At 49.6% G+C, this 12,038-nt stretch overlaps 1 protein-coding gene across 3 annotated transcripts in view; it reads right to left on the bottom strand.

Annotated features, from left to right (window-relative positions):
• impg1a (interphotoreceptor matrix proteoglycan 1a) overlaps positions 1-11,346 on the bottom strand; it is a 54,011-nt gene extending 42,665 nt beyond the window's left edge. For all 3 annotated transcript variants that reach the window (XM_078405150.1, XM_078405151.1, XM_078405152.1), the window contains exons 1-2: positions 10,740-11,346; positions 1,272-1,505 (exon numbers count right to left, since the gene is read on the bottom strand). In XM_078405150.1, the coding sequence (XP_078261276.1) occupies positions 1,272-1,505; positions 10,740-10,809 (304 nt within the window). In that variant the 5' untranslated portion in view covers positions 10,810-11,346. The remainder of the gene's footprint in view (positions 1-1,271; positions 1,506-10,739) is intronic.
• Between the last annotated feature and the right edge of the window lie 692 nt (positions 11,347-12,038).

Raw genomic sequence — 12,038 nt, 5'->3', positions numbered from 1 at the left:
GGTGGACTCCATGGGCTGTATAGTGAGTGTACCGGGTGGACTCCAAGGGCTGTATAGTGAGTGTACCGGGTGGACTCCATGGGCTGTATAGTGAGTGTACCGGGTGGACTCCATGGGCTGTATAGTGAGTGTACCGGGTGGACTCCATGGGCTGTATGGTGAGTGTACCGGGTGGACTCCATGGGCTGTATAGTGAGTGTACCGGGTGGACTCCATGGGCTGTATAGTGAGTGTACCGGGTGGACTCCATGGGCTGTATAGTGAGTGTACCGGGTGGACTCCATGGGCTGTATAGTGAGTGTACCGGGTGGACTCCATGGGCTGTATAGTGAGTGTACCGGGTGGACTCCATGGGCTGTATAGTGAGTGTACCGGGTGGACTCCATGGGCTGTAGGGCATAATTCCGAGCTGTATCTCTAGAGTCTAAAGTCTAAAGAATGGTTCAATGGTATTTTATTGTCACATGTACCTAAATACAGTGAAATTCCAGTTTTTCATATAGTTCAGTGACAATCCTACTATGCATTAGGCATAGTCATATTTAGTATAAGAGTAGACCACACTGAGTCAGTACACAAGACTCTTTACTATTTAGGTACCATCTTGTACCCTTCAAATCCAAAATATTTTAAAAAAAATTAGAGTCTTAACTTAGCCAAACTCGGCCTGCTTTTGTTGTGTGCTCTCCAGTCAGCAGAAAGACTACATGATTACATCAAGCCATCCACAGTGTACAGATACAGGATAAAGGGAATGACGTTTAGTGCAAGATAAAGTACAGTAAAGCCCGATTAAAGATAGTCTCAGTGAGGTAGATAGTAGCTCAGGACCGCTCTCTATTTCCCAAGTCATGGTGAAGTGTAGATGGAGTTGATGGTGGTCAGTCTGCTCTGTGTGATGGACTGCATCCACATGCTACTTCTACAATTCTCTGCAGGTTCTTATGGTCTTGGGCAGACCAGGTTGTGATGCAACCTGACAGTCTGCTTCCTACAGGGGATTGTTCAACATCAAACCAACATAAATTCATAAGTTATAGGAGCAAAATTAGTCCATTTGGCCCATTGAGTCTACTCCATCATTCAGTCATGGCTGATCTATCTTTCCCTCTCAACCCCATTCTCCTGCCTTTTCCCCATAATCCCTGACATCTTTACTAATCAAGAATCTGTCAATCTCTGCCTTAAAAATACCCAATGGCTTGGCCTCCCACAGCCGTCTGTGGCACTGAATTCCACAGATTCACTCTCGATCAGCATGTGTTTCTTACCCTTTAGCTTGTAATACTCCAGGTGGCTGGCCATGATCTGCTTCATGGACTCGGTGGTGCAGACCTTCACGCCGTTGGGGAAGGTTGTCCGCTTGGCCCTCTGCCTGCTCCAGGCCACGATTCTCCCAAGAGCCGAGGACCGTGGACTTGTTTCCGGAGCTTGCCCTGAACTCGGGGACTCCGCCAGCTCAGAGGAACCGTCCTCCTCCTCTCCGTCTCCCACTGCAACGCCATCTGCAAACACAAAGATAAGCAATTACCCCATTGTTGCAACTTATTTTCACTGAACGTATCAATTTATTTGTTTTGGACGGACCTGCAGATGCTGGTTTATACCGAAAAGAGACACAAAATGTTGTAGTCACTCAGCGGGTCAGGCAGCATCTCAATAGGTGACATTTGAGGTGGCGCAGCGGTAGAGTTGCTGCCTTACAGCGAATGCAGCGCCGGAGACTCAGGTTCGATCCTGACTACGGGTGCTGCACTGTAAGGAGTTTGTACGTTCTCCCCGTGACCTGCGTGGGTTTTCTCCGATATCTTCGGTTTCCTCCCACACTCCAAAGACGTACAGGTTTGTAGGTTAATTGGCTGGGCAAATGTAAAAATTGTCCCTAGTGGGTGTAGGATAGTGTTATTGTGCGGGGAACGCTGGGCGGCGCGGACCCGGTGGGCCGAAGGGCCTGTTTCTGCGCTGTATCTCTAAATCTAAATCTAAAAAAATTTAATGTCTGGACCCTTCCACACATCTATCTGAAGAAGGGTCCAGACCCAAAACATCACCTATTCTTATTCTCCAAAGATGTTGTCTGGCCCACTGAATTGCTCCAGCACTTTATAATTAGTATTGATTTATTTTACCTTTAAATAGATATACAGTCGTACAGCACGGAAACAAGCCCTTCGGCCCAACTCATCCATGTCGACCAAGATGCCCCATCTAAGCTAGTTCCACCTGTCTGCGTTTGGCATATCCCTTCCCCCCTCCCTCACCGCTCTGCTCCCTTCCTCACCTTCTCCCCCCTCCCTCACCATCTTTCTCTCTCCCATTCCTCAACATTTCCTCTCCCCCTCCCTCACCATCTCTGCTCCCCCTCTGTCACCCCATATCACTCTCCACCCTCCCTAACTTTACTCCCCTCACCCACCTCCCCCTCACCCACATCCCCCTCACCCACCTCCCCACCCACCCCCTCACTCACCTCCCCCTTACCCATCTCCCCCTCACCCACCTCCCCATCACCCATCTCCCCCTCACCCACCTTCCCACCCACCCCTCACCCGCCCACCCCCTCACCCACCGCCCCACCCACCCACCTCCCCACCCACCCCCTCGCCCACCTCCCCCTCACCCACCCACTCACCCACCTCCCCCTCACCCACCCACCCCCTCACCCACCTAGCCACCACTACGTTGAGGTGGAGAAGCTTGCGTGTGCCTGAGATCCGTCTCGAGCTGTGCTCCTGGCAGGGTCACCTCTGGCGGGCAGGTCGAGGGGAAGGTTCCTGACAAAGCACGGCTCATCAACCCCTTTAAACCTTTCCTATCCTTGTACCTGTCCAAATGTCTTTTAAATGTTGTTATGTTTATATTTTTATTGTTTATTATTGTCATTTGTACAGAGCTACTGTGAAAAGCTTTGTTTTGCATGCCATCCAGTCAAAGAAAGGACTATACATGAATATAATCAAGCTGTCCACAGTGCACAGATAAGAGTTAAAGGGTATATTTAGTGCAAGATAAAACATTCAAATCTGATCGTCCAATTAAGGATAGTTCAAAGGTCTCCAATGAGGTAGATGTCTCCAATGAAATATTGTACCTCTTCTGGCACTTGTTCCGTGTACCCACCACCCTCTATGTGAAATAGTTGCTCCTCAGGTTCCTATTAAATCTTTTCCACCTCATCTTAAACCCATGTCCTCTGGTTCTTGATTCCCCTACTCTGGGTAAAAAGACTGTGCATCTACTCCCTATCTAGTCCCCTCATGATGAAATGATTAATGAAAGCATTTAGAGTCATAAAGTCATACAGCATGTAAACAGGCCCTTCGGTCCAACTTGCCCACACTGACCAACATGTCCCATCTACACTAGTCCCATCTGTCTGCGGTTTTTAGTTTCTCCGTGAAAAACATATATTGTTCATTCTTTCATTTCATTTCAGTTGGAAGTGGACATAATTATAATGATCTAACACGATGTATTATGTGCAGCAAGGCATCAAAGATAGAAACGCAAACAAGAGTCTCTGTGCTCCATGGCGACGGAAGCTGCCCTACTTTCTGAACTATGATTATTTATGTGAAATCAATTCTTGCTAAAACCAATACAGGAACTAATGAAGTCAGCCTCTGTCTTGTCAACAAGCACCACACGAACAGCAACAGGATAAATGAATGTTTCTTGCCAAAACCAAACTGAAGGCACTGTTTCACCCCATAATGATGTGAGATGAACAATGTTCACAGTCGGGGTAAAGTGCACAAACTCGACCAAAAATAAAGCCGTGCAAGTTTATTTATGGCCTCTCAAGCAAGAATGAACTCTGATGCAATATTACGGACCTGTTGTAGTGTGAAGTTGCACTCAATCCAAATTAGGAGTCTTGCCCCTCATGGATGCAGTACAAATTGTTGCGACAGATCGCACTATTTAGGGGAAGGTTAGAGTCTATAGAGTCTTAGTCTCACAGCGTGGAAACAGGCCCTTCAGCCTAACTTGCCCACAACGCCCAACAAGTCTCATTTACACTAGTCCCACCTGCCTGCGTTTGGCCCATATTCCTCTAAACCTGACCTATCCATGCACCTGTCTAAATGTTTCTTGAACGTTGTGATAGCACCTGCTTCAACTACCTCCTCTGGCAGCTTGTTCCATACACCCACCGCCCTTTGTGTGAAAAAGTTACCCCTCAGGTTCCTAGTAGTCAAGAGTCAAGAGAGTCAAGAGTGTTTTATTGTCATATGTCCAAGATAGAACAATGAAATTCTTACTTGCTGCAGCATAACAGATTTACATTGTACATTGTAAACAATATGATAAACGAGAGAGAACAAAAAGTTCAGTGTGTATCTATACACATACTCACAAGTACACACACACACACACACACACACACACACAAAAAAAAGGACTAATGAAGAGACGGTTGTCAGATAATCGTACATTATCTCCATCTCCCTTCTGCACTTCGAATCATAGTGTCATACATTGGCTGCATGGACAAAGACCATTCGGCCCAATTTGCCCACACTAACCAAAATGCCCCATCTGCACTTGTTCAACAGTTCAACAGTTCAACAGTTCAACAGAGCTTTATTTGTCATTCGGTACCAAGGTACCGAACGAAACTACATAGCAGTCACACACAAAAAAGAACACAAGACACATGACCCCAACACAAACGTCCATCACAGTGACTCCAAACACCCCTTCACTGTGATGGAGGCAACAAAACTTCCACTCTCTTCCCCACGCCCACGGACAGACAGCTCGTCCCCGACCGACCCACACAGTCCCCGCAAGGGGATGGAAGTCCCCGCAGCCGAGTCGCACCGGGCGCTGAAACGTCTCGCGGCCGAGCCGGGCGATGGAAGGCCCTGCGGCCGAGCCGTGCGCAGCTAAGTCCCGCGGCCGAGCTGTGCCGGGCGATGTTAGGCCCCGCGGCCGAGCCGCACCGGGCGATGGAAGGCCCCGCGGCCAAGCCGCACCGGGCGATGTTAAGTCCAGCGGCCGAGCCGCACCAGCGATGAAAAGTCCTGCGGCCGAGCCGCGCCGGGCGATGTTAGGCCCCGTGGCCGAGCCGCACCGGGCACTGTTAAGTCCAGCGGCCTACATTTGGCCCATATCCATCTAAACCGATCCTTTATTAAAACATATTTCGATGCTAGGTTTAACATTTTCAATTGACACAACTTCAACCTTCTTAGGCCCCCTCGGTCATGGCTGACTGTGGGTGAAGCATCCTAGTTGTTGGCTGCTTGCTCCACACCTCGGCTAGAGCAGTGTCGCTTATGGCTGAAGAGACCAATGCGGGAGTGACAGTCTCTGTCGCAAAGGTCACATTTGTGTGTGGTCTCTGGTCTGTTGAAGTTGCTGCGCTCCTCTCTGCGTGCCCGCTTGTCTGCCGCTGCGTTCATCAGGTTCTCTTCCCCCGTTTTGAGATGTTGGTTCCGGGTATCTCTCCAGCTCGTACGGTCAGCTGCAAGGCTCTCCCAGGACTCCACATCAATGTTGAGCACCTTCAAATCTCTCTTGCAGACATCCTTGTAACGTAGCTGGGGGCGGCCGATGGTTCTCCTCCCAGATGTTAGCTCTCCATAGAGGATGTCTTTTGGAATACGGCCATCCTCCATGCGGTGGACATGGCCAAGCCACCACAGCCTGCACTGCCTGAGTAAAGTGTACATACTGGGAAGGCCAGCGCCAGACAGCATCTCAGCGTTGGACACTGTCTTGCCAGGATATACCCAGGATACGGCGGATGCTTCTAAGGTGGAAGGTGTTGCGTCTTCTCTCCAGTCTGGCATATGTAGTCCATGTCTCACTGCCGTACAGCAGCGTGCTGTTCACACAGGCGTTGTAGACTGCTATCTTTGTCTTCACTGTCAGCCTTGGGTTGGTCCACACTCGAGTTGTGAGGCGAGCGAGAGTTGTAGCTGCCTTCCCGATCCTCTTGTCAATCTCTGTGTCCAAGGAGAGGTTGTCGGTGATGGTGGAGCCGAGGTACGTGAACTGATGAACGGCATCGAGTTCGACGTCATCGATGGTAATGACAGGCGGTGCCTCTGTATCCTGCCCCAGGACGTTCGTCTTCTTCAGGCTGATGGTCAGCCCAAAGTCTTTGCAAGCCTGATAGAAGCGATCCATCAATGACTGTAGTTCCTGCTGGGTGTGGGACACAACTGCTGCGTCATCGGCGAACAACATGTCTCTGATGAGAGCTTCTCGTACTTTTGTCTTGGCTCGGAGGCGGGTGAGGTTGAAGACCCTGCCGTCTGATCTAGTACGCAGATAGATCCCCTCTGTTGCGGTGCCGAAGGCCTGTTTCAGGAGCAGAGCGAAGAAAATCCCAAAGAGTGTGGGAGCGAGGACGCAGCCTTGTTTGATGCCACTGCGGATGTCGAAGGGCTCCGAGAAACTGCCATTGAACTGCACTGTCCCCTTCGTGTTGATGTGGAAGGATTCTATCATGCGCTGCAGTTTTGGTGGGCAGCCGATCTTTGGGAGAGCCTTGAATAGGCCATCTCTGCTGACGAAGTCAAACGCCTTGGTGAGGTCAATGAAAGCAATATACAGGGGCATCTACTGTTCTCTGCACTTCTCCTGGACCTGGCGAAGGGAGAAGACCATGTCTACTGTTGACCTTCCAGCTCGGAAACCGCACTGTGACTCTGGGTAGACACGTTCTGCCAGCTTCTGCAGGCGGATCAAGATGACCCGAGCAAAGACCTTGCCGACGATGTTGAGGAGGGAGATGCCTTTGTAGTTGTTGCAGTCACTTCTCTCGCCCTTGTTCTTGTAGAGGGTAATGATCGTGGCATCCCTCATGTCGTGTAGTGCAGCTCCTTCTTGCCAGCACTGGCAGAGGACTTCATGCAAAGGAAGCAGTAAGGTAGTCTTGCAGTGCTTGATCAGGTCAGGGGGAATCCCGTCGCTGCCTGGGGCCTTGCCTGAGGCCAGGCTGTCAATGGCCTTGCTGAGCTCTTCTACCGTTGGCTCTCCATCTAACTCATCCATGGTCGGCAGGCACTCGATGGTGTCAAGGGCTGAGGGGGACAGTGTTCTTTCTCGAGTAGAGGTCAGAGTAGTGTTCCACCCACCTCTCCATCTGCTGCCATTTGTCTGTGATTACTTCCCCGGTGGAGGATTTGAGGGGGGCTGTCTTGCTCTGGACTGGTCCTAGTGCCTTCTTAATGCCATCGTACATTCCCCTGATGTTCCCTGTTATGGCGGCCGTCTGGATGTCCTCACTAAGCTGTGTCCAGTACTCATTGGCACAACGCCTGGCAGTCTGCTGAGCCTTGCTCCTGGCAGCCCTGAGGATCTGCAGGTTCTTCTCGCTGGCTGACCGCTTGTACTCAGCTAGGGCGGCGCGCTTGGCTTCGATGACGGGAGTCATCTCGGTCGACTTGGCCTCAAACCAGTCGTGTGTCTTCGAGATCTTCTTCCCAAAGCTAGCCGAGGCTGTGCGGTGCATGGTGTCCCGCAGAGTTTCCCACTTCTCTGTTGCAGAGTCTCCAGGACACGAGGTGCCAAGTTCTCTCCCAAAAGCCTCTGCAAACTGTTGCACGAGGTCTGGATGGGGCATCTTGCTGACATCGATGCGGGGTTCCCCCTGCTTCTTGGTATGGTAGAACCTCTTTGGTTGCAGCTTGATCTTACAACACACCAAGGAGTGGTCTGTGTGGCAGTCCGCTCTGTGGTAGGAGCGTGTGTGGAGAACGTTCTTGAGGGCAGCACGTCTGACTAGGATCAGATCCAGTTGATGCCAATGCTTTGAGTGTGGATGCCTCCAGGATACCTTGTGCTGGGGCTTTGTCTGGAAGTACGAGTTGGCAATGCACAGGTCATGGTAAGTGCACAGCTCGAGCAGTCGCTGACCGTTCTCATTCACTTTGCCCACACCAAACTGCCCAAGGCAGGAAGACCACGATTCGTGGTCTGCGCCCACGCTGGCGTTGAAGTTGCCCAAGAGAACAAGTTCTTCCTTGCTGGGGATGCTGGTGATGATGGATGCGAGGTGTGTGATGTGGAGGACAGTGTCGGGGCATACACGCTGATAAGGGTGACCGGGCCTGCGGTGGTGTTGAGGCAGAGTCAGGAGTCGCTCTGAGCCATTTCTGCCTGGTTCCACTGTGTCAGCAGGCTGTTCCTTACTGCGAAGCTTACTCCTTGCTCTCTGGGCTCGTCAGTCCTTTCCCTGCCAGTAGAACGTGTAGTCCTTCTCCTTCAATGTGCCCGAGTCTGCCAGCCTTGTTTCCTGAAGGGTGGCTATGTCTACATTGAGTCTCTTGAGCTCGTTGTTTATGACAGCTGTTTTCCTGTAATCGCTGATGTCCTGTGGGTTTCCAGAGAGGCCGGTCATCATTGTCCGGACATTCTTTCAGAGCTGGTCTCTTTTGATGTGTTCTTTTGTTTGCAGGTGCGATGGTTGCGATCTGCTGTTTGGATGGTTCCTAATCCCCGTGCACCCAGTGAGGATAGCAGACCGTGATGAGGCAGCACCTTATTGGCTGGGGGACGCCCAGCTTGAGGCGGGCGGTAGCTGTCCGGTGAGATCCGAAAATCCCTCCCACCGTCAGGAGCAACCCCTGGCGCCTCGCTTTACGCCAATCTAGCGGTGACTTATAACCTGTAACTGTTGCTCCCCGTGTTGTGTCGACGCCGCAGGCGAAGCTGGAGTGTCCTCTCCAGGTTGTAGCTGTAGGTTTGCAGTGATGTGTGGTCAGATGCAAGCCTGGGCGATGTCATATGAAGGACAGGCTGTTGCCCATGCAGCACGTCCCCCCTCTCCACGTCGCTGATTGGTCCAAAGGAACAGCAGAGCTGTTACAGTTTGGCACCAGAGCCATCACAGAAGCTGCCAGAACGAGGTTGTATACAACGACGAACTGCCTTAGGGACTCCGACCGGACTTTCTTGAGGTTTACTCCTGGAGCCTTTTCCATGACTGGATATGGCCACAAGGCAGTGGAGGTTTTAGATCAGAGTTTTCCCTCTCCTAGATGGACTGCCTTCCCAGGCTGACGAGCCTCATCTGCCCGAGACTCGTGGGGACGGGAGCGTCTACCTTCCCGTGCAGGTCTATGAAACCTGCCCACTGCCCATAAACGTCCACCACATTCAGCAACATTTGGAGTATTGCATGCAGTTCTGGTCACCCAATTGCAGGATGTGGGGGCTTTGGAGAGGGTGCAAAGAAGTTTTATCAGAATGCTGCCTGGATTAGAGAGTTTCAGCTACAGGGAGAGGTTAGATGGACTTGGATTGCTTTCTCTGGAACGTCGGAGGTTGAGGGGAGATTTGGTAGACATATATAAAATTATGAGAGGCATAGGCAGGGTAGACCGTCAGAACCTTTATCTAAGGGTGGAAATTTCCAACACGAGAGGGCATAGCTATGTGAGAGGGGGAAATTTAGTGGAGATGTTTAGCGGGGCTAGTTTTCTACACAGAGTGGTTGGGGCCCGGAACGCATTGCCTGGGGTAGTGGTGGAGACAGATGCGATAATGGCATTTAAAAGGCTTTTACATAGACACATGGAATTGCGGGGAATAGAGGGATATGGATCATGTGCAGTCAGATGAGATCAGCATTAATTTGGCATCATGTTCAGCACAAACATTGCGGGCCGAAGGGTTCGTTACTGTGCTGTACTGTTCTATGTTCTATGGTGCTATTGAGGAGACAATGTACATTTCCCAGAAAAAAAGTACGTTAGCATGAAACCTGAACACCTTGACTTTAATATCAAGATTAGGCCTCTATTCTGGAGGAAGTAGCAGAGGAAGTAGTTTCGCTATATTTAGACTGACAAATTCCTTAATCATCTTAAACTTCTCAAAGAGGTCACTGCTTAATCCTCAGGAGAACAGGAAGGCAGATTTTGCAATCAGTCCACGTATTTTAACCCATTCATCTGGTACAGAAGTGTGAAAACACACACCTCCAGATTCAGGGACAGTTTCTTCTCCGTTGATAACAGGCAACTGAACCATCTTATCAGCTAGAGAACTGTACTGAGCTACTATCTACCTCATTGGAGACACTCGGAGTATCTTTAATTAGACTTTACTGGACTTTATCTTGCACTAAATGTGATTCTCTTTGTCATGTAACTGTGCACTGTGGATAGCTCCACTGTAATCATGTATAGACTATCCAGTGACTGATTTGCATCCAACCAAAAGCTTTTTTCTGCACCAATAAACGAAACTAACTAACTAATAGAAGATGCCCTTAACTTTAGACATTGCTACCTTACTGACATTGTCAGTCACACTTGCTCAATTCATAATTTTAGTTTAGCCATGCAGCATGGAAACAGGACCTTCGGCTCACCGAGTCCATGCCAACCATCGATCACTCGTTCACTCCAGTTCTATGTTATCCTGTTTTCTCATTCACTCCTCACACCCAGCGACAATTTACAGAGGCCAATTAATCCTTTGGAATGTGGGAGGAAACCCAAACAGTCACAGAGGGAACGTGCAAACTCCATCCAGGAGACTCCACCTGAGGTCAGGATGGTACCCGGGTCCCTGCACCGTGTGGAGCAGCTCTACCAGTTGCCCCACTGCACCACCCATAATTATTGCAACACAATTTTAAACGGTGTAAGTCAAAATACAAACCATTACAGTTCTTCCTTCAAGTCATGCGCTGAATAAATGTCTACCATTTTAAGTCATCAATTATTTCAACATTTTACATAACAATACCAATAAATTTAATATTAACTCACCTTTATTCCCATGGATTGGATGTGTTGCAAAAATGATGATGAAAAATATGAATCCAATTTGCAAATGCATGGTGAAGTGATAAAGTTTTCATAAGATAATCCTTTATCAATTTTCAGTGGTGAAGCTCGTTTCTTGGCAAGTCTACTCCTGGTGATATTGATCCCAACAGCGACTTCTAAAGGAAGGTTAAATGTCCTTGTGGATCAACGTGCCTTGAGTTCAGGCGTGTTCCAAAGCAGGGTGGCGACTGGAGCTCTCTCAAGGGGAGTGAGAGAGGTTGTTGTTAGATGGGTCGGTGGGGGTAAGATGTCTTCTTGCTAAATCAACCGTGTCGGACTCAGGACTCGGTCAGTGCAGGCAAACGACCCGCAAATGCAACTGAGCCGTTGAGGTGGAAAACTGAGAGAGCGGCAATGCTTTCCCTGGAATAATCTCCGCCTGATGGGTGGATGTAATCTGTTGTGTGAGTCAGCCGGGGCTCATCTTATTAGCTGCATTTGCAAGAGGCAGGTGTTTGTGACACGGATATTTCGACACCTAAATAGCCTCCAATTACTGACCCAACGGACCTTCACCAGTGGAGGATCAGAACTGTGCTCTTCCCAACCCGTGGCAGACAGTGAACTGTAGCCAGGCTCACTGCTCTTCACATGTCAGCCTCTTTGATATTTGGGTACTCGAGTGAAATTTATTCACAGCGGCAGCTCAAAGGGATGCTTGCCAGCAAACCACAATGGTCTCATTCACATTGGGCCACTCGTGAATCCTCCTTTGTCAATGTGTTTGATACAAGACGGTAGAGTGGGCGACTTCATTATTGCAGCCTCTTTATCATGTGTCCATGCGACGCTGATGAATTCTGAATCAACACTCAGGGACAGATGCAGGGGCCCGATGAGTTACTGGGGTAGATACAAAGTGCTAGAGTAACTCAGCGGGTCAGGCTGCATCTCTGGAGAAAAAGGATGGTTGACGTTTTGTGTCGGAACCCTTCTTCAGACTGATGACTTCAGATTCAGTGTCCCAGCCTGTAACGTCGACCATCCTTTCTCTCCAGAGATGCTGACCTGCTGAGGTACTCCAGCATTTTGTGTCTATCTTCGGTATAAACCAGCATCTGCAGTTCCTTTCTATACCTACTTTGAAGCCTTCCTTTTTTAGTCAGACAACTAATGTGACCCATAGTAATAACAGATAATTAAATTTGCCTTGATCATCGCTGGACCAAGGAAAGACAACTTAAACAAAAGGGTACAAAGTGCTGGAGTAACTCAGCGGGCAGGCAGCATCTCTGGTGA

The sequence above is a fragment of the Rhinoraja longicauda genome, chromosome 9, assembly GCF_053455715.1.
Source record: "Rhinoraja longicauda isolate Sanriku21f chromosome 9, sRhiLon1.1, whole genome shotgun sequence".
Taxonomy (NCBI): Eukaryota; Metazoa; Chordata; class Chondrichthyes; order Rajiformes; family Arhynchobatidae; genus Rhinoraja; species Rhinoraja longicauda.
This window is presented reverse-complemented; position numbering and strand designations above follow the sequence as displayed.